The 22308-nt window shown below is 38.5% G+C and overlaps 1 protein-coding gene across 1 annotated transcript; it reads left to right on the plus strand.

Moving 5' to 3' along the window:
* The first annotated feature begins 10982 nt into the window (after positions 1-10982).
* Positions 10983-20800, plus strand: LOC120269148 (protein argonaute 16). The gene is made up of 23 exons (XM_039276465.1): positions 10983-11063; positions 13152-13329; positions 13421-13623; positions 13726-13944; positions 14048-14184; positions 14269-14366; positions 14631-14728; positions 14852-15014; positions 15110-15226; positions 15306-15413; positions 15539-15601; positions 15688-15801; positions 15883-16048; positions 16123-16235; positions 16332-16469; positions 16551-16681; positions 16891-16956; positions 19277-19340; positions 19422-19533; positions 19623-19696; positions 20175-20269; positions 20360-20391; positions 20488-20800. The coding sequence occupies exons 2-23, from the start codon at positions 13153-13155 to the stop codon at positions 20655-20657; spliced, it is 2658 nt and encodes an 885-aa protein (XP_039132399.1). The 5' UTR covers positions 10983-11063; position 13152; the 3' UTR covers positions 20658-20800.
* Positions 20801-22308: the final 1508 nt, after the last annotated feature.

Genomic DNA, 22308 nt, shown 5'->3' on the forward strand with positions numbered 1-22308 from the left:
TCAGTTAAGGTACATATATGAGATTATCAAAATTGTATTTAGATAAATTGAAGAAAGATGAGGGATAAAATTAGAGAATAGTCATCCGGGGACGTTTAGCAACGTCGATTTAAAAAGGTTGAGAGAGGAACAAGAGGGAGAGAGACAAGAACAAAGGGGTGTGTCAGTCAGCAGAGTAACAGGGGTACGGAGATGGTACTCTGGTTTGGCCGGGTTGATATGTTGCCTCCTTGTAAAACTACGCATCCCGAATAATTTCAACCACCGATTTCCGATCCAAGGGTCTATAGTAAACTTGCTTTTAAAAATTGTATTCATGTACGTCTACGTAATATTCAACCTCATATATATATATATATATATATATATAAATGATTAAGACCCAAATTGTAAAACTAGGTGCATACTATATAGATATAGATCATCTCGCGGACGTCGAGAGTCGTCCGCAGATGATGTACAATATTTTTATGTGGTTGGATGGCTCGTGATTGATCTCGCCATCGCGTGCGAGATTAATTGACTTGCGTTCGGATCAAACACTCGCTGGCATCCCACTTTTTAATGTGCTTGGGCTGAATAGATAGGTAGATAGTGTTACTCGTTCACGTAGTAATAAGGCACCGTGATTTCAACCAACGCTTTCCATATCAACGCCTCGCATTATGTTTCGTGAACGCTGAGCTGAGGATGCAACCTCATATATATATATATATATATATATATATATATATACTTTAACGATAGCATACAAATTAAAAACAATTAATTATATATAATATTTGGTCTGAGTGGTATAGTGGTAAACTATCCATCAATTATTGAGCGTAGGATAAATATTTATAAAATATTAACCGGTTCACTTTATATTTATGTTAAAATATAATTATTATCAATCTAAAAAAATCATAATAATTGATTTCAAAAGAGCCATTTAGACAAATAAAATATCCATGATCTTGAACAAAATGGCATCTATTCTCAGGATTGAATAAACTCATAAGTGTTCACTAGTTATCATTTTATTTTTGTTTTTGCCGGTTCTATACTTTGTGGATGTTTGTTTGTATGTATTTCATCATGTCGACATTGTGGTGTACATCTGTAAAATCTCCAATAAATATGCGATTTATCTATAGATGGAAATTGCCAAAAACCCTTTAAGTCATGTAGCTAAAAACACCCTGTTAGTTTTGCAATCCCCTAAAAACCCCATCCTTTTTAAAAGTCTATGTTTTTCAAAACCCCCAAAACCCCGTGAATCGGATGTGAACGGAGTGAGTTTCAAATTTTTTTGGACCTAAAATGTCCCTCAGATGGGGAGTCGTGGTATCGCACCATCTCGGCGATTTGAGAGGAAGTGGCTGGGCTTTTCCCAGAGGGTAACCCCGAGAGACGTAATTCTATCGGAGCCGCTTAATCGCTTTTTCTCAACTCACGCCTTCGCCTTTTTCCATTTCCGGTCGCCTCCGGTTGTCTCTACCGGCCAAGCCTCCAGTAATTGGCATTTCATCGCCTTTTTCCCTTTCCACCTCCAGATCTCAAGGAGAAGTCCCCCGCAAGAACTAGTTGGCATTTTCATCGCTATGCAATCTAAGGTATATAGTATGGTTTTATGTTAATCTGCTCGATACAAAGAAAGATTTTTTTCGGTTTTGTTTTTCGTGCCCTCTGCTTTTTGTCGAAGATATCAAGTCTCATAGGGGATTTCTACCGGGGTTTTTGTTAGTCTCAGGGAGATTTCTGGCTAGGGTTTTGTTTTGTTTTGCATTTTCGATGTGATACACCATATCGAAATAGTTTTTTTCGATTGTTATGATTTGTGTAATATTTATAATGTACATTTCCCGCTTCGCTTGATATGGTGCATAGCTTTACAAACGAGGTCTGACGCTTAAGAAACGAGATGTTACGCTTAACATTTGTTGTCTCTCGCTTTAAGTATTCTCGCCTGCTTAACAAAAACGGGTCTCTGCTTAACATTTTTATATCTCTGCTTAATAACCGAGAGTTTACCGCTTAAAACCTTATATTTCCGCTTTAAACTTTTTGTCAATACCGCATGTTGAACGTGTTGTTATCGTCGTAGCAGTTTCAGGATTACGGGCGGTCAACCTAGTTAATGGGCGCTGCTATTTGACACACCCGCCAGGAGACCTTAGTCGAATTGAAAGTTAACACGACCCTTCGACATCGGGAGATTATTCAAGCGACACCGCTTGCGCTGCTCACCGAGCCGAAAGCCATATACCAAGAGAGGGCCCTTTCGATTCTTCTTTTGCAAAGGTATCGATGGTCGCACTCAATAAATCTGTGGATCGGGAAAGCTCGCCGAGTTTCGCACCTCAAGATGTGGCTCCTCGTTTTCGTCTCAGCTATGCATGGCGACGCAGCTGGTCTTTCGTAAGAAGAAAACCAAAGGGTCACTGCTCAAGGGCTGAGATTCATCAAAGACCCACGAGACACAGAGATTCCATCAAGAGCACTCAAAGCAACTTGTTCGACTGTAGGAAGAAGATAATTTTTGTCAAACTCCCGATGCGTGTACTTCATGGGGACAGCTCCTCTTCCCAAATACATCATGCTCGGTTCCGAACCGGATCGCTGATTACGCCGATGATCTACCAAACCCATCGGGCGACACGCATGGGCGCAGCGACGACGAGCGGCTTGGGCTGGAGGATATTCCATAGCGCCGCCCGAGTGCAAGATAGATGCGCCGAAGCTAGCACTCAACACAGTGGTACATTAAGGGTGCTCTGGCACGCTTAACGCCCTGGTTTTTACGAAATGACCTAACGGGGAAGAAAGTCCGCTTCGCAAGATCCCAAGGATGTCGTATACAGTGAAAGTACTTACCGAAGCAAGCGATCGGTAGAAACGAGCTTGTCATCGCCGATGGAAAAAGAGGTAATAAATCATGGACAATGTTTAACATAAGTCTTTAATGTTTAAACATTTTATTTAGCTTAACTTTAGTATTTACCGCTTAACTATTATTCATACACGGTTTAAATATTTTGTTCTCCGCTTAATTATATTCTATAACGCTTAAATATATAAACACTGCTTAAATATAGTTTTTATAGTTTAAAAATGAACGATCTCACTGAAATTGTTTCGTTTACATATGTTAGTTTTCCCGTCAGGGTTCCTGCTAATGTCAAGAAGAAATATTTGTTGGGGCCAACCGACTCGATGGATGCTATCGCTCCCGAACCACTGGCTCAAGGCGTGACGAGAGGGCGCTCTATCGCAGGGCTACTGGACGCCGTTTCTCCTACTTCCACCCCACCACGCCGCACGCATTCCTCGACTCACGGAGAAGCCCTCCCTACCCCAGCAGATCGCAACAACCCCCTACCACGCACAACGACAGGGCCCTCCCGACCATGGCAGTCCCTCCGACTCGCGGGAACTTTCACCAAGTGACATTGGGCTAAGATGTCACCGCAACTCTTACGCAGTATGCCGATATTGACGATCGAAGTTTCTCGCTTGTCGCCTGTGCGAGGCGCCGAAGGACGTTTTCACAACTCGGCCGCGCCATCCTCGAAAGAACTCGAGCACCCGGACGAACGAGGCGCTCGGAATTTGACGATCGACGTATATCATCGGAAGGTCATTCCAAGGCGGCCACATTCAGAGAGACTTGCGATAAAAAGAGGAGAATAATATCGCCTCGCTCTCCACCGCCGGCCGACGATGAAACAATAGCACACCATTTGCTGCCGATGCCAGCATCGAGTCTGCCGCTGATGACATGGACACGACGGTGGAGGACATCGAGATGATGTGGCTGCTGCCGTCGGCTGAGAAGGTCGCTGACTTCTTCTCGATGAAATTGCCGATCTGCTGGAACCGGCCACGAGATTGCAGCATCAAAGATGGACACAATCCCTCGAAGATCAAGAACAAGTTAAGGGTGTGTCTCCCAATGATGTCACGTTGTCACGGCCACTGCTGAGAAGATCGTCAACTGCCGCTACTGTCGCGGGTCGTGGTCGTAAGACATTTGCAGCTGCCATACACAATCCCACAACAAGAACAACCATGTAAGGATGTGTTCAGTAGCTGATGTCAGCCGCCATCGTCCCCCGCGATCAAGGAAGATGTCGATGAAGACCCCGATCGAGCAACGAGTAGATGATCAAGGCCAATCAAAAATTGACTGCAATTTGCCTGGAAAAGCTTTTTATTCAAGAAGAAGAAAATGGGTTGGCTCGAGTCGTTTTAACAATACGAAAGCAGAGTCGATGAGGATCTTCTCAACTCGCCTGCATGGATCGTGTAAGTGTAACGCTTTTTATGTTATTGCTTTAAAGCGCTTTCTTATAGTGTTTAACTATTTCCTAATAGTGTTTAATACCTTTATGTTATCATTTAAGTTTTCTACTTATCGCTTAATTATATATAATATCATGTAACAATTGATAATATCATTTTAAAATATTTACAATATGGTCTTATTATATCTCGTTATCGCTAACCCTCAAAGACCGTCGCGTGGAAGAACGACGCCGCCAGCCACCACACGCCGATGCATTATACACGCCGCTGAGGGAAGCGAGATGGTCACCGATGATGCTGATGGACGCCAGATGCATCATACAAAAAGTCGCTGAGCAAAGAGCCATATCCTTACAAGAGGCGCGCCCATCACCGTATCGCCATACTGCTTACGCCGTGCTGTGACGACGATACGCACACACTATGGCTATGATCGGGGATGCTGCACGCAACCTCGCATGAAGTTCAAATTGTCATCCTCCCGATAATCACTGAATGGCCATTTCCATGTCAGTCGTCTCCGACAATGATAAACAAGAATACAGCATTATTCTTCACGTCCGGTACGATAAGGACGCTATGGACATGGTAAGTTCTTTAATTACGTCCGATTAATATCTGCTTGGTATTTAAATCGGTATTCTAATCTCGACTGCATATCTCGACAATGAATCTATTCGACCTTTCGTGTCGATATGGAGTTAGAGCGAGTCGGCGACGCAGTACCCGCCGCACGCGCATACGTAAAACCCCACGCCAAAACAAGGAAGCGCCGATCGCACCGCTCACGCCATGCGCGTTTATCGAGCACTCATCGCTGGGGTGAGAAGTTACGAGCCACGCAGCATGCACGCTCCTTACCTCGGGACACGGGTATGTTACTCCGATACTTAGAGGAGGAGGCAATGCGCGTCCACTGACAGGGGGTCATCACAAGCGGGTTAAATTTTGGTTTTGAATAACATGTCCCCAGATATCTCGACTCGTCAATTTTGTTTTCAAATGTAAACTCGACAAATTCAATTCATTGTTTTCGTGTCAAGAACATGACTTGTATATCTTAATGTAAATTTTTGTTTGTTTTGAATTGTAAAAGGTGTTAAATTCCATTCGGGCTTTTAAATATACTATATATCGTTTAAACATCGCTTTTAAATATTTCAAAATACTGTGTACCGCTTATAATAACACCTGCTCTGCTTAAATAAATGCACTCATTGTTTAAACATCGCTTGAAATATTTCAAATTACAGCGTATCCGCTTTTAAAAATAACAATGTCTCTCGTAAATACATTCAATTCGTAGTAAAGAGTAAGAGTTTAAATGTGGAAAGGTTCCCATCAATACACAATGTTTCCCTCGTCATCGCTTCGGCTTATTAACAATGCCTAGTCGGGCATAGCTTTCATGCAGATGATCGCCGATCGCGACCGGATCCTCGCGCTAGCCGCAATGTAACTCGCGGACATCAAACGCTATGACTCGATCCTTCTTTTCGCCTCAGCCGCCAGTCGCTTTCTAGTCACAAAGGTCGCAGAACGAAGCTCACGATTTCCCCTCAAGGCCCGCTCATCGCTCGGGTACGGGAATATAGCCTCCTGTACGCCAGCTTTGTAATTGTCGACGCTGAAGTACCCGCTAATAAATCGATCCACGCTGCGTCTGTCTCGCATTGTTCGCTGCAAGCATGTTTGCAAGGGATACCATAAACTTGCCACCTTCCGACATGAACAAGTTCGATGGCGAGATCCACGTAGTCGTTGATTGTCGATCACTTGTAACGATCATCGATACAACGACATCAACACCTAAGATTTCGGCCGTCCTCAACAATGATCTCTAACTCGAATGTATGTCCGGCATAAGTAGCTCTCCCATTTGGTCGCTTGCTCACGCCCGGTTACATAACATGCGCATCAACTCGAACTCGCAAATAAGGTTAAACAAAGATAATGATGGTTAAATAATTCATCAACATGTTTAAAACATTATTGTAATTATTTAAACGAAATGATTAATATTTAAAGTCAGATAAGTGTAATTAAACAAAGATTGAGAATGTTTAAAGGGTAATACTAAATGTTAAGTGTAAACCAACATTCGCAGACCTTATGGAGTCGACCATTTTCGCCACCGGGTAAACGACGAGCTTCCTTGATCCAAGCATCGAACGACTCGCGACGCTCGAATACATCTCACCCCAACGATCACCTCCGAACAGATAATTCGACCAATGTGCCATATCCGACGATTAATCAACCGATGATGAGCTTCGGTGATATGGCTCGCAGCTCATTCTACCGTGATCATCGAAATCTTTTAGCCGTGGATGCCCACGCAATGCGGAAGCATATAGACTAGCACTCCTCCCTCAATGCCTTCCCAAGTCTGACATTGGCTTTCATAAAATTGGCCTCCAAATGTCGAAGACAAGACGCATGTGGCGAAGAAGGGAAGACTCTGCAATCGCGCTCACAAGGCCCTCGACCTCGTCTCGACACTGAAGGTAATTATCTCATGATAATCTCCACCCTCGTGATAAGGCATCGCCCTAACTTAGATATGAACCAAGTCCAATTGGCATCGGTCTCGCTTGTCGACTATACCGAATGCGACGGGAAAAACCATTGTTACTATCTTTCCCCGGCACCCAAAGAGTGTACCCCGATATTTTCCAAGGAGGTGGGTACCATCGAGAAACAGCAGCGGCTTGCAAGCCCTCTTGAATCCCACAATACACGCCACCGAAAAGAAAAAGAATGCATCGCTTAAAACGATCACCGCCTCTCTCCACGATCGCAACGCCGCCGGATTTGTCTCTACCCACCTTATCCATATACCAAAGCAAACAAATCATAGCCGGAGATGTCACCGCCATCGAGGACCACCCGGCATGCTCTTTTTCCCAACCAAGCTCGCTTTGTATGGTATGTGGACACCATGTTCCCACAACATGTCCTTCCCGAATGTCGACGGCCTCGCACAAGGGATCGGTCCTTGAGCTTCAATCACTCGCGGCGCTAACCCATTTTTTTGGACGCTTTCGGATGTGACGCTGAACCTACGCCACCACCGCAAGTGTGTGACGGGTTGATTGTCTTGATTCCCGAAAAGTATTTTTTTGTTATACTCTTTTGATGCATGATAGGCGTTAACGACAACCACTCCAAGCACAGATTCCACGCCACCCGATGTTTTTCGTTCTTTATGAATTTGAAGTCAAAAATTCCTTTTGATCGCATGATTTTTGAAGTACATCCCTCGAAAATGTTCGACACTCGCCAAAACGTTGTCCAATATCCAACGACAACACTTCGTAATGATCTCGACGAGGAAGGAAGACATCCCACACCGCCTGTGGTCACCATGGGGATGAATGAGAGCACTCGCAGAATCGAATTCCCGCCAACACTTCACCAAAATGAAAAGATCAATATGTTAGCTGAGAGTATAATGTTTAAGCGATAATGATAATAGTTAAACGTTAAATTAAATACTTAAGCAATTAACTAATAACGTAAAGGACTAGTATAATATGTTAACCAAATGACTTTTGACATATTTAAACAATAATGACCCCTGCATAACCTGAATAATTAAAAAGAAAAGGAACTTACAACGAGTAAAACCTCGCTTTCATTAGGATTCGGAATGGCACATTTTCTGTCTCGACGACAAGATCAACTACGAAAGACATTTGAAGATGGAATGGACGTGACACATCCGCCGGAAGTCAACATCGCTTTTCGATAGGGCAAAACTGCTTTTATATCCATCTCGGTGTGATGAACTTAACCCCTCGATAAGAGAAACTTCGAGACCCCATCGCCACATATCTCGCCCTAACACCAACTCCCAAGAAGTCTCGAGCCGTGAACATTAGCACTCTTCCCTCCCCGTCGAATCTAGCAATACCACAAAAACTTCCATAATATATCGGGTCAAAACCAAATCGCATCAAAACCAAAATGAAATGAAGAACAAAAAGAAGACGAAGAAGAAGAAGTAGAAGATGTAAAGAACAAAAAAGTGCACAGTTGTATGCATAGAGGTTAGACTAGACGTGATGTGATTGGGCGGTATTTTTTTCCCTCCATCCCAAGGGGCAAAAAGGGAAATATATGTCACTCGTCACGAGGAAGACATATTGTCATCGCTCGAATGAAAGTTCTCAACTCAACATGAGTCTCTCGTAAACGCTAAGCTTTTTTTATGTTTAAATGCATACATATAGTGTTTAACAAATCGGTTAGTTGTTTAACTAAAGTCTATATCATTTAAATAATATGTTATTGTTTAAATCGAATGCTTTCAACGACATCGCTGAAGATGGGTACCTCCCGGTCACCGCTTAAACATCTTTTACGTATTTTCTTAAACACCGCTGTCATTGTTTAAAGAGTAACTTGAGTAGTGTTTAACTTTTTCTATTGTTTACACCGCTGTCATTGCTTTTAAAGAGTAACTTTTTCTTAAACACCGTTGTCACTGCTTAAAACATATTTATGTATTTTCTATTGTTTACAATCGACGCTCTTTTTGTTTCCCACATTGTTTTGTTTTTACTAGGTCTATGTTTAAATTTCGTAAGTTCACAGTCAAATAAGCTTGTTTCTGCTTTTATTTATAAAAAGATTTACAAGATTTACAACATTTACAACGTCCCGCTCGGACTTTGACACTCACGACTCGACCGTGATAACGAAACAAGTGTCCATGACATTCGAATGCTCACGGCCGTGCATAACATGCGCATCAACTCTGAACTCGCACAACGCATAACATTAAAAAGGTTAAACAACACACATTCATGAAAAACGACTATTAATCAATGTGTCATGGTCTGGACTTAAACGAAGATCCCGATAGTTAAACACGTAACGTAATAGTTGTACACTCGACGTAATGTTCTTAAAATGGTAACGTAAAAGTCTCAAATGATAAATATCAACCCCTGCCTTTAAAGGATGTTTCCTCGATCTCCCTCCTCTAGAGAATCCTCCGCAATCACGAAATACGTGAAAAATTTCTTTTCTTACCCAAGTCGAAATGCTCGCTAATTGCTCGCCTGCCATCCAATCAAGAATCCTCCGCATTCGAGCAATTATGAGAGCATTTCGACTTAGCGTGAAAAAGATAGTTTAACTTGTTCCGTGATTGCGGGCTAAATGATTCTCAAGATAAGGAAGAAGGTTCACGTAAAACATCCTTTCGGGATAGAGTGGTTGTCCACGGGAAGAGGAGGACGAGGAGGAGGAGGAGGATGATGATGAGGACGACGAGGAGTGGTTGTCCATCGGGGAGGGTTCTTTCTCGGTTATTTATGGTGTGAATTCCACAGGCGTCGACTCTTCATATCCGAGAAAAAGTTAAACGCACGATGTCGACATCGATCGATGAGAACGAACGAGTGTTCGGAAAATTATGTTACCGTGCATAAATTTTAATGCCGGCCATTAATTCTATGCACGGGATACCATAATCCCTGCCACCGCCACGTGCACACCGCCAAAGAATTCGGATCAACGAAAAAGATCACCGCTTTTACTGCAGACTTTGAGAATTTACACGCTAATCATGAATAGTTATACATGTAAAGACAACGTTAAACGGAGATGGGAAGTATTACACGGATATGATAATTATTAAACATATTAGTAAAATATTTAAACGTTAAAACCAAGGTAAAGCCCTTCAAAAGGTTGAACATGATGTGATCTGCGCTTTCCTTTCCCACCATTTTAAGGGCCAAAAATGGGATTTCACAACACTGACCCATTTCGAAGTGAACGTAGGGGGTAAAAGGGAAGTTAAACACTAACGGAAGTGGTCCGGGTGTCGCGAAAAGTAGGAGGGGTTTTTGGGAAGTTTTGAAAATTACGATGGGTGAACAGTAATTTTCCCAAAATTTTAATCTCATATAAATATGATTTTTTTTTTCAGATTCCAGGTTTTTAAATAATAATATATTTTATCCAACTATTTTTTAAACCGATTAGCCTATTTTATTGAGGTTTTTCACATATGGTTATTTTATTAAATTATGAAATTAACTTATAAGAAGATTTTTTTCCTTATTCACTTAAACACTTCTAATTTTTTATTATTTTAAATATCTATAAATAGAACACACATATATATATATAATATACATAACTGTATTTATAAAATTTAGAAAAAATCAGATAATATTTTAAAAATTAAATATAAAATCTATTTATAGATGAAAAATCAAAATTTAAACATATATATTATTAAAGATAAGACTTTCCCTGCAAAGTCTTTATTTTGCAGGTAAAGTAATTGCATGCAAAGTCTTTCCCTGCAAAGACTTTACATGTAATTACTTTTCCTGCAAAATGCCAAACGGGCCCTAAGGGTATTCTGATTCCTGTAGAAGAAGGATTTTAACAAGAGTAAGAGTGTAATTTCAGATTTTACAGAGTATATGTATATATATATTAAATTATTAATAGATGAAAAATCAAAATTTAAACAAATATATTATTAAGAATAATAAATAATTAATTAAACTTAAGGGTATTTATAATTTCTTGTAGAAGTAGAATTTTAATGAGGGTAGGAGTGTAATTTCGGATTTTACAGAGTATAAATATTTGAAAAAAAAAGTTTATATTATAAAAATTAAAGTCACATCGTTTCTGTGGCTTTTCGATTTCCCTCCTTTCGCTCTTGCGTTCGCTCTCAAAAGGGAGAGTTTTGGAGAGAGAGAGAGAGAGAGAGAGCGCGTGTGCTTGGAATCGCTCGCAAGGTGCTTCATCTTCGTTAAATTTCTTCTTCTTCTTCTAATTTGCTTCATATTTTCGTTCTTTACCTGATTTGTGTTTGAATCTGGTGGGTTTTGGTTGTTTTTGTGAACTTTTTTCTTTGTTTTTTGAGTTTTATTGTGGATTTTGAGATTTTGGTGTTTCGGGCTTTACATTTGGTTTTTATTTGCTGAGACATTTGCATCTTGTTGAGTTTTTTTTTTTTGTTGATTGGTCTTTGTGGGTTTTGCTTGTTGATTTTTAGTCCTTGGTATTTCAGATTTTTGTCTGTTTTGCTGCTCGTTACTTAAATCTTGTGGGCATAAAGTTATTTTTGTGGGTTTTTTTGCTTGTTTTTGGTGTTTTTTTTGTTGATTTTGTGATGTTTGTTGCTTCTAGCTATGGATTGGGTTTTAGTCCTTTGTTGATTGCTCTCTGTGGTAATGCTTGTTGATCTTTGCTGTTGTTTTTGTGGATTTTTGATTGTTTTTTATAGTTTTTGGGTGATCCATTTGAATCTTCTTTGCAGTGCTTTGATTGGTTTTTATAGTTAGCTTTTGAGAGGTTTGTATACTTACATTGTAGCAGGACCGTGCACTTTAATCAAAGGCTTCTGGGTTATGAAGCCATCGTTTCTTTGTTTATTTTTCATTTCTTTTCTTTTCTTTTTTTGTTTTTTATTATTTTAATCGGTCTTCATTGGCAGGAGAAAATCAGATTGTCACTACTGTTTCATTATCTGAGTTTCTAGCTTATTCTTCGATTTGTTTTTTTTATTTTATCTCTAAGAAATAGCTGAATATTGTGCTTTATACTTTGTTTTGATTTTTAACTTGATTGAAACTTGCCCTGGTCCAACTCTCTACCTGAAGAAAATTATGAGAAAAACTTGAGGTCTTTGATGAGTCTGCTGCAGGAGTTGATTTTCTTGTTTGTCATGGATTTGGATTAATGCAAAACATGTGGTGCACTTGGGTTTCTTTCACTGTTCATATTTTATTGCATCCATTACAGTGTTTTGGAGGCTATAGTTTCATGAATTCCTCGTATTCTCTTGATAGTTTCATACAGAAAATTTTCTGTTTCTGCCATGGATGTAGATCAAATATTTTCTTTTAGGCCTTTTGACCCATTGGTTTCCTAAAAGCCATGGGTTTTAAACCCGTCAGACAAAGTATTGGGAGCCCTATAAAAGAGTAGACTTTTTGCATACATAAAGATTCAAACTCGAAACCACTTAAGAAATTTAATTCTCCACCACTTGAACTAACCCATGTTGGTAGAAATTGACATTATATGTTCTTTCAGTTTCTTAAGCTTCAGACATTTTTTTTCTCTCTTTCTTTCGTGATTTTGAGTGTGTTTTTGTTATTTTTATTTTATTTTTTTTGTCATTGTGATTTGACTAAGGTTTGCCGTAATAGCTTGTTACTATGTTTTGTTTTGTTTTTATGTTGGATTCGATTTCAAGTCATACTATGTACTTGTCTATATGGGTATGGTTTTTGGTGTTGCAAAATTCTTTGTTATTATCAACTTTTGAGGTAATACTATTACTTTTTTTTTTAAAAAAATACAACTACAGAATTATTATGCAACTAAAAAGTGAAATCACAATGACAAAAGAAAAAATAAACTATCTGCAACTATAAAGTGTTCTGCATTTTTGCATGATGAACTTTCTAATATTTTTTGGAAGTTTTTATGACTTCTATGGTTTGATTCTTATCTTTGCATGTGATTTGGTATATCTCCTACTTGTGTGTGTCAGATTTTTTTCACTAGTTTGCTTTCAAAATTAATGGGGAAAAAAGGTCTTGCTAATCATTGAATTTGAAGAATTCTTGCCATTTATAACTTATTCTATTAGATCTCATGAACTTTTTTTTTTTTATTGATCCCTTTAGATCTTCATAGGGCTTTTAAGATGCTTTTGTTGATTGTCGATCTTTAGTCAGTGTTATTCTTCTGGTTTCTTCTTTTACCTTGTACTATCTCCTTACAGTACCATGTATTACAATGTGATGTCCCACTCTTGGTTGTGCATATGTTTGTTCTTTTGATAATCACCCTGATGTTGTCTTCTTTTCCAGCATGTCTTCTTCAAATGCCGCCCCTGAACAAACAGGGCAATTGCAGATGCCAGGTCCTCCAAAACGCTACCCAATGGCTAGGCCAGCTACAGGTAGCGCTGGGCAACCAATCAAATTACTTTCTAATCACTTCCATGTTGTTATTGGTTGCCCAGATGCAGTTTTCTACCACTATAATGTATGTCTTTATATGTTCCATTTGATTACTAGTACAGTCTGTCTGGTTTGTAGATACTAGATAGTTATGTTATTGTAATGTTTCCATGAAGGTCTCTATTAAAACTGAAGATGGACATGCTGTTGAGGGAAAAGGGATTGGTAGAAAGATAATGGACAAGCTCTATGAGACATATAGCTCAGAGCTTGCAAGAAAAAGTTTTGCCTATGATGGTGAGAAAAGTTTCTATACTGTAGGCCCACTTCCACAAAACATTTTTGAGTTTCTTGTTGTGTTAGAAGGATCATCAGCCAGGTATGTGATAATTTGCATTATTTTATCATTTTGTGTGCTTCTTTTGGGTGTTGGAGTTTGCCGATATAGGAGCATCCTCATTATATTTAATAATTATTTTAGGTATCGTGGTGGAACTGCTGATGGTGGAAGTCCTAGTGGAAGTGGTCGAAAGAGGTCAAAGTGCTCCCATCTTGCAAAAACATATAAAGTTGCGATAACTTATGCTGCGAAAATTCCCATGAGTTCTATCAAGCTTGCACTCAAAGCAAGTGAATCTGAGCAAGCCCAAGATGCTATAAGAGTACTTGACATTATTTTAAGACAAGAACAGGCAAAGAGGTTTATTATCTAACTTGCCCTTCACTGGTTTATATGTTTCTGTATTATTTTTTACTGGTAGCCATGTCTTCTATTTTGTTTAACCCTGATAGTCTTGCTTCAGGGGCTGCCTTCTTGTCAGACAATCTTTTTTCAGTGCTACGAATGCCAACTGCACTGATTTGGGTGGGGGTGTCTCTGGATGCCGAGGGTTCCACTCAAGCTTTTGTGCAACTCAGGCTGGATTATCATTGAACATGGGTATTCTTTTATTATCTTGACTCAACTTCCCAACTGTTGTTTTTCACATGGTATTTGATTATATGTTGCTCATATTCTTCACAGATGTTTCAACTACAATAGTCTTGACTCCTGGTCCAGTCATAGACTTTTTACTTGCTAATCAGAATGTAAGGGAACCTCGTTACATTGATTGGGTTAAGGTATGAAAATTCTCATAATTCAGATCTAAAGTTTTTTAAAAAAAATGTATTTCATGTGTCAGTTGCATAAATTGATTCATGGCATTTGGTAAATCACATTACGACGGCAAAATTTTTTTGGTATTTGTGAACCCTGCACTTAAGTGAAACTAACTGAACTTAGATGTAAATCCTTGCACTCACATATGTACGTGTACACAGGTGAATCATGTAAGTATGAAATGTTTTGTGGGCACCTACTAATTGTTGCTTGTCTAATTGCAGGCAAAAAGGATGCTAAGAAATTTAAGGGTGAAGACTAGACACACTAACATGGAATTTAAGATTATTGGATTGAGTGAGATGCCATGCAGCCAACAATTGTATGCACTCTTTTTATTGCTTCCACAATCTTCCATGACAATCTATCATAATTGCTATGAGCTTGCTTTTGACATGATGCCCTCTGATTAAGTATTAATGTGTTGTTACAATTTCTTTAAAAGGTTCACAATGAAAGTGAGAGGGTCCAGTGTAGATGGGGAGACTATGGAGATCACTGTGGATAAATACTTTGCTAACCATCATAATATTGAACTAGCATGGTCAGCACATGTCCCTTGCCTTAATGTGGGAAAGCCAAAGCGCCCAAATTACCTTCCAATTGAGGTTCCCAAATTCGCATTGCTTTTTTCCCTCTGTTAACACATCAGATTTTTAAAATTCTATATTGACCTTATATCTTCTAATAATATTTGGTGCAGTTATGTACCCTTGTGCCATTGCAACGCTACACAAAAGCATTATCTGGTCAGCAACGAGCTTCATTAGTAGAAAAATCAAGGCAGAAGCCTCTAGAGCGTATAAGGGTTACATCGGATGTGAGTTTTTTTTCCTTTCTGTCTTGAATGTTTTGTAAAATTTAAGGTGGCAGTTTTAAGTAAAATTTGAGCTTGGTAGGCAGTAAAAAACAATCTGTATGATCAAGATCCTATGTTGGCCTCATGTGGTATTTCTATCAAGAAGGAACTCATAAGCTTGGATGGTCGTGTCCTTACAGCACCAGTGGTAACAACCAGTTATTATGTTTGTTCTATTAAATTTTTCTTTAAACATCTACATGGAGCTTGGAGTTGGAATTGTGGTCTGATATCTTTTTTTTTTTTAATAAATTTTCATTTATCTCACTGCAGCTGAAGGTGGGGAATATGGAAGATTGCATTCCTCGTAATGGGCGTTGGAATTTCAACAACAAGGTTGAAACCTTTGAGAGACAACACACTTCTTAAAATCATTTGATCACTGCGAATGATTCTTATACATACTTGTTTCTCTTTTGCAGAGACTTTATGATCCTGTAAGAATTGGGAGATGGGCTATTGTAAACTTTTCTGCCCGTTGCGATTTGAGTTATATTTCGAGGGAGCTTATAAATTGTGGAAGAATTAAAGGCATTGTAGGTTTTACATCAACATTTGTTGTTGTTAATTGTTTTAAGATTTGAGGGCTTTTTAACAATATTACATGGCATGCGCAGCATATTGATCAACCATTATCCTTACTTGAAGAAGATCGACGATGGGTTAGAGCCGGGCCAGTTGTTAGAGTTGAGAAGATGCTTGCTTCGTTGGAGGCAAGGATTAAAGAGAAGCCTCAATTAATTCTTTGTGTTCTGCCGGAAAGAAAAAACTGTGATATTTATGGTAAGTTAGACATCTTTGCTTGGTTTTTTTCACAAGGTCATTTGTACTTTACCCTGTTGTTATCAACTTTGAAGGTCCCTGGAAGAAGAAAAATCTCCATGATTTTGGTGTAATCACTCAGTGCATTGCTCCTGGAAGGATTAATGACCAGTATTTGACCAATGTTCTCCTGAAGATCAATGCCAAGGTTTATACTGATATATAGATCATATTTAACCCATACAAAATTCTTGAGTTCACTTTCTTTCTATTTAATGGCTCTATTTCTTGATTTTTATGTTAGCTTGGTGGCATAAACTCTTTATTGGCTGTGGAACACACTCCTTGTATCCCCTTAATTAATAATATTCCTACGATAATTTTGGGGATGGATGTGTCCCATGGATCTCCTGGTCGATCAGATGTCCCATCAATAGCAGCAGTAAGAAAATTACAGAGTGTTTATCATTTCAATTATGTGAATCTTGTGTTTGGTCTGCTGATTACTTCTTTTGTATCTTAGGTTGTAAGTTCTAGAAATTGGCCTTTCATATCACGTTATAGAGCATCAGTAAGTACGCAGGCACCAAAAGTGGAAATGATTGATTGCTTATACAAGTCTCTCCCTGATGGAAAAGATGGGGGACTTATGAGGTGATTTTTCTGCATGCTTTTTTGACAATGCTATATATTTCTCCTTTCACTCTTTTCCATATGTCACTGAAAACTGATTAAAATTGCCATTGCATGATTGTTGCATGTAATTGGTCCCAGATTTGGGCCTCAGATGGATTTTAGGCTCTTTTTTGCTTGAATCCAGCCTAAATTTTCTCGCTTATTATATTCATCTATTTGAATTTCAGGAAGCTGTTTTTGGACTTCTATCGAACCAGTAATTATCAAAAACCCCAACAGATTATAATTTTCAGGTACCTCATTAATCTACAATTTCTTTTTTTGCCATTTTTTTTGTTTTGTAACATGATATTTAGAATAAAAAATTTCAGTGCAAATTATTCTTTGGTTGCTAAAACTTTGTATCTTCTAATTTTTCTTTTTGATGTGTTTGAATGGTCGCCACATTTATTTTTTTTCTCCTGATTTAGGCTCAATTAGACTTTAGTTGCAAATTTTTATGCTACTTTTGATTAATTATCTTATACTTCTATAATTGGATAATGTGTTTTAGGGAAAATTTATATTAGATAGAATATTAATGATAACAAGAAGTCATTAGTTTTAACTATATGGAGATGGTTGTACGTATCTCTCCAGTCCATGTTGTTTTGTCAAGAGCCAAACAACCAGAAAAACCAAGCTCATATATAGTATTTTGTAATGTTTCTACTAAACACTTTTTAGGTATATTTTCTTTTTATGACTGTCCCCCTGAAAAGCTTTTACTTTTTTTATGGGGGCATCTATCTGTCGTCTAAGGATAAATCCATTCCAACTTAATTGATTATCTCTTAATTTATCAGTAATAGGTGCTACTTCCAATCTATTCCGAATAAATTCATTCTTAACCAGTCCTTTCTGGTAATGACTGAGATCCTTTTCAACATTCGTATCTTAGTCAAGCCTATCCTTTGAATATGGTGTTTCTTAAGCAACCAATATCTAACCTATACATTATAGTTGGCTTAACAATCATTTTATAAAACTTGTTTTTCAATCTAAAAAGTATTCTATGATCATATAAGACTCCAGAAGCTCCCTCTCCATTTTACTCAATCTGCCTTAAATCCTACTTGTGGCATTTTCCATTAGTTTCTCATTATCTTAGATTATAGAGTCTAGGTATTGAAAACTTCTACGTCTATCAATGCCATTATCATTCATTCTAACCTTTCTATTATTTCTACTCACCTTATTACTAAAATTACAAAATTTTTCTTCTTTATGTTGCTTAACTTGAAACCCTTGGCTTTTAAACTGTTTCTCCATATCTCCAACTATAAGTTGACACCTTCCTTATTTTCATCAACAAAAAAGCATACATCAAGTGATTTAATTTTGAATATTGGTAGTCAATTCATCCATAACTAGAGCAAACAAGTAAGTGCATAATATTAGACTTTGATGGAGACCTGTAGCAATAGGTATCTCTCCACTCTCTCCCCTTTACAGTTCTAATACTAGTGACAAAGCTATTATATATATATATATATATTAGGTCTATATACTTAGTAGAGACCTTTTTTTTTGGGAAATTCACCAAAGAACCTCCCTATGTATCCTATCGTATGTTTTTCTACATCAATAAAGATCATGTGCAAATCTTTCTTCCTATTCAAGTTTGATCAGGCCACAATATGGCTTTAATTTGATCAATTTCTTAGGAGAATTGATCCATGTGATGGCTAATTAGATCTAATTAGCCATTAAATGGACCTTGATATTTGGTGTGAAATTTAATGATGGATAAAACTATAACTGTTTTTAAATTTAATTTTGTTCAGTAATGCATGAAACATTTATATATATGTATATATATTTGCATTGATAAAATTTCTATACAAAGATTTTTATAATCTAATTTTTTTTTATCTATTTTATATTTCTTAAAATTTTGTGGTGTTTTTCCTGAAGTACATTTAAATGGATTCAAGATGACTTTGAAGAGGGATCATATCTCTTTAATTAGAGGCATAAAATTGCCAATCAAGTTTAATCAATTTATAATATAGCTTTGACTTGGCCAATTATTTATGAGTTAGCCCGTTTGGAGGACTATATATCTAATTTTGGCATTTAATTGATTGAGTTATTTGATTGAAATTTATTGGATTGATGCATAAAACTATCATATCAATAGGACGTACATTACTTCAGTTTTATCTAGCATGATGTAATTTTTAACATTTTGTTTTGCACTGATAAAAGGAAAGCAAAATGCTATTTAATCTGAATCCATGTCACAGAAACTGTATAATGTGATTTGGTTTGGACTTAGCTGAAGCAAAATATAAATCAATTCTTGCCTGTTAGACAGAAGCTTTCATTTTTGGTGTCCCTGTATTTAAAGTATCGATACAAATGGGCAGCTGGTTATTATTATATGAACAAAATATATTTTTTTTCTTGATGATGCTTTTTGCAGCTTATTCAGATGCTGTTTGCTGCACACTGTTTATTTGACTAGTTTATAGCCTGTTTTTTGACTTCTAAATTTCCTTGCCATATACATTGCTTTATGCCATGAGATTTCCTTGGTCGTTATTTATAGAATTCATTTCGATTCTGCAGGGATGGTGTAAGTGAATCTCAGTTTGATCAAGTGCTGAATTTCGAGCTCAACCAAATCATAAAGGTCTTGCTATTTGCTTGGATGGCTACATTTTGTGACAAATTTCTGAAGTCTATTTTTTTCAATAACAAAGTTTCTTTTCAGGCTTATGTAGGATTAGGCGGTAGTGAACTTCCAAAGGTCACTTATATCGTAGCTCAGAAGACCCACCACACAAAATTATTTCAAGATGGTCGCCATGAGAATGTTCCAGCTGGTACACTTAATTATATCGATATCTTTACATCATTTGTTTGATGATATGATGTTCAATTTAATTTTTTGTTCTTTTTTATCCTACGGCAGGAACTGTTGTGGACACGAAGGTGGTTCACCCAAGGCACTATGATTTCTACATGACATCGCATGCAGGAGTGATAGTAAGCTCTCTCAACTCCTGCTTTCATAGACCCCCTTCATCCCATTGCATAAATAATAAGCCAATCAATTTTTCGGTGGTTAATGAACTTGCATGAAACATCAGGATGTAGGCAAATATAGTATGGTTCCACTGGAGAAGTCTCCATGTTTGCTATAGCATGGCAAACTTTTTCTCTCTTTTATCATTAGCTTGCTCTCTTTGATGCTTTATTTTTTTTACTATTTCTTGTCCAACTTTGGAAGGTTTTCCTTTAAGTAGAATATGCTTGTCAAGAGTGAACAAGATTAACACCTAGATATTTAATATAATGTATCCGTGTGTATTTATTTCATATTCATATGTATATGTTATTTCAAATACTGTATTTCATGTGTTATTTTGTATAACCTAATTCTAAAGGTAGACACTTGCATAAGTCCCTCGGATTGTTTATATCTTACAGAAAAAATAATACTGATTCATTTTTCTTCTAAAAGGGTACATCAAGACCTACACATTATCATGTGTTGCTTGACGAGATTGGTTTTGCGGTTGATGATCTACAAAAGCTCGTGCATTCTCTTTCTTATGTGTAAGTTAGAAAGATCCCCATATCATCTGCATGGACTATAGTACGAAATTTTCGAGTATATGACATAGCTACTGTTTTTTCATGTTCCAGGTACCAAAGGAGCACTTCTGCTGTATCTCTCGGTAAGTTTGTTGTTACTTATGTTCTTGTATTTCAGAAAACTCATTCAAGTTTTGCTTCTTAATGCCGTCAATTGTTCTTTCATTTTTCTCTTCCAGTGGCTCCTATCTACTACGCGCATCTAGCAGCATATCAGATGTCTCAATTCGTTAAGTTCGAGGATGCCGATAACTCTTCTGGCAATGAATCAAATGCAGATGGAAATGCTGCTGTTCCGGAGCTTCCCCAACTTCATGAAGATGTCGAAGCATCCATGTTTTTCTGCTGATCCATGCAGCATTATTAGATATACGTCTCCTTTGTGAGTAGAAGGGACATTTTTGTGCAGATAATGGATTTGGTGAAGTTCATATAAAATTTTGTGGTCTGACCATCATTCTTTGTTTATAGGTATTTGATTTAGTTGTTAACCACGAGTCTTTTTCTGTTGGTGTTTTGTAGTTGTTTGCAGACTTCAAACTTGATTGGTATTAAATGCATTTTGATTTATTTAGTGTCTTCTTTTTGTCAAATTGAAGCTGGTGTGCTTTGTTCCTGATCTTTTTGTTATTGGTGTTAGATGTATGTATGTATATTAGGTGTATGTATGTATCTACAGGGGTATACTTGTATGTTTGGCTTCTATATGAAGCCCCTTGATCACACTTGTTTGACAACATGAGATGAACATTGATCCACTTCTTCTCCTCTTCTTTCATTCTTCCCTCTTCTAACATGGTATCATACTAGGGTTTCCTTCTCCGCCATCTTCTCCGGCCACCTCTCCGCCATCTCTCCGCCACTCTATATTTCACCGATCCTTTTCTTCTTCTTTCTTTTTTCCCCTCATTCACACATTCACACACACACACAAAAACTCATGCGCTCCCTGGCTCTCAGCCACCGTCCCGGCCTCACACCCATCAGCCCGACTCCCGATCCGCCTCCCTGACCTCACCTAGCGCCTCGGCCTCATGACGCACTCAGCCCTCGCATCCGCGCCCCACTGCCCGCTCGGCACCAAGACCTCGCAGCCTCAAGACCCGGCGACCGGCCCCCAAGACTCCCGCACCCTGGCTCTGCCCCGAAAGACTCGCAGCCTCGCACCGGCTGCCGACATCCAGCGCCCAAAGACCGTGTCCCGCCCTCGCGCCAACCAGCCCTGAGCCCGTCCTCGCGCCCAACCAGGCACGCGCCCGTGCCACTGTCCCGCGCCCTAACAAACATCCGATCGCCTGTGGCTCTCGGCCGACGCCATCTTAGCTCGCCACGGCGTCACTGATCGTCAGTGTTACCAACCAGCCTCCACCTCTCTTTCCATCATTTACCAAGAATCAAGGCTTTGTGTCTTCTCCAAGCACATGAAGACAATTTGAAGTGGCTCATTTCATTCAAAAGCAAGACACCGATGTGACTTTTACTACACCGATGTGATTCAAAAAAATAAATAAATAAATAATAATAATAATAATAATAATACTAATAATATATATATATATATATATATATATATATATATTATGGATGCTTATGGATTTAGTGGGGTTCTACCTGAGATGCGTCACCGCAATCTCCATCATTTTGATGTGGTACTTGACGGCACCAACTACATCGCTTGGCGGCTCACTATCAAACGTATTCTCGATAGCATTCGCGTTCTTCGCCACGTTGATGGTACACATACTGCTCCTACTGCCTCTTCTATTCCTGACACCACTCCCTCCACCGAGGCTTCTGCTCTTCTTCTGGCATTTGAGCAAAAGTTTGAGAAATGGGTGCTGATGACTCTACAGCCAAGATGATGATCTGTCAGACGGTCACTCTTGACATTCGTACTCAGATCGCTGATCTTCCCACCACTCGGGCGATGTGGGACTATCTTGAGCGCCATTACTGTGGTTCCAATCAGGCGCAACTTTACACCTTATATCAATCTCTTT

The sequence above is a fragment of the Dioscorea cayenensis genome, chromosome 9, assembly GCF_009730915.1.
Source record: "Dioscorea cayenensis subsp. rotundata cultivar TDr96_F1 chromosome 9, TDr96_F1_v2_PseudoChromosome.rev07_lg8_w22 25.fasta, whole genome shotgun sequence".
Lineage (NCBI taxonomy): Eukaryota > Viridiplantae > Streptophyta > Magnoliopsida > Dioscoreales > Dioscoreaceae > Dioscorea > Dioscorea cayenensis.

Coding starts and splice junctions, on each gene's coding strand:
- LOC120269148 (XM_039276465.1), top strand. CDS start 13,153: ATGTCTTCTTCAAATGCCGCCCCTGAACAAACAGGGCAATTGCAGATG. Junction 15,802..15,882: donor GTGGAAGAATTAAAGGCATT/GTAGGTTTTACA, acceptor TGGCATGCGCAG/CATATTGATCAACCATTATC. Junction 16,049..16,122: donor AAAAAACTGTGATATTTATG/GTAAGTTAGACA, acceptor TCAACTTTGAAG/GTCCCTGGAAGAAGAAAAAT.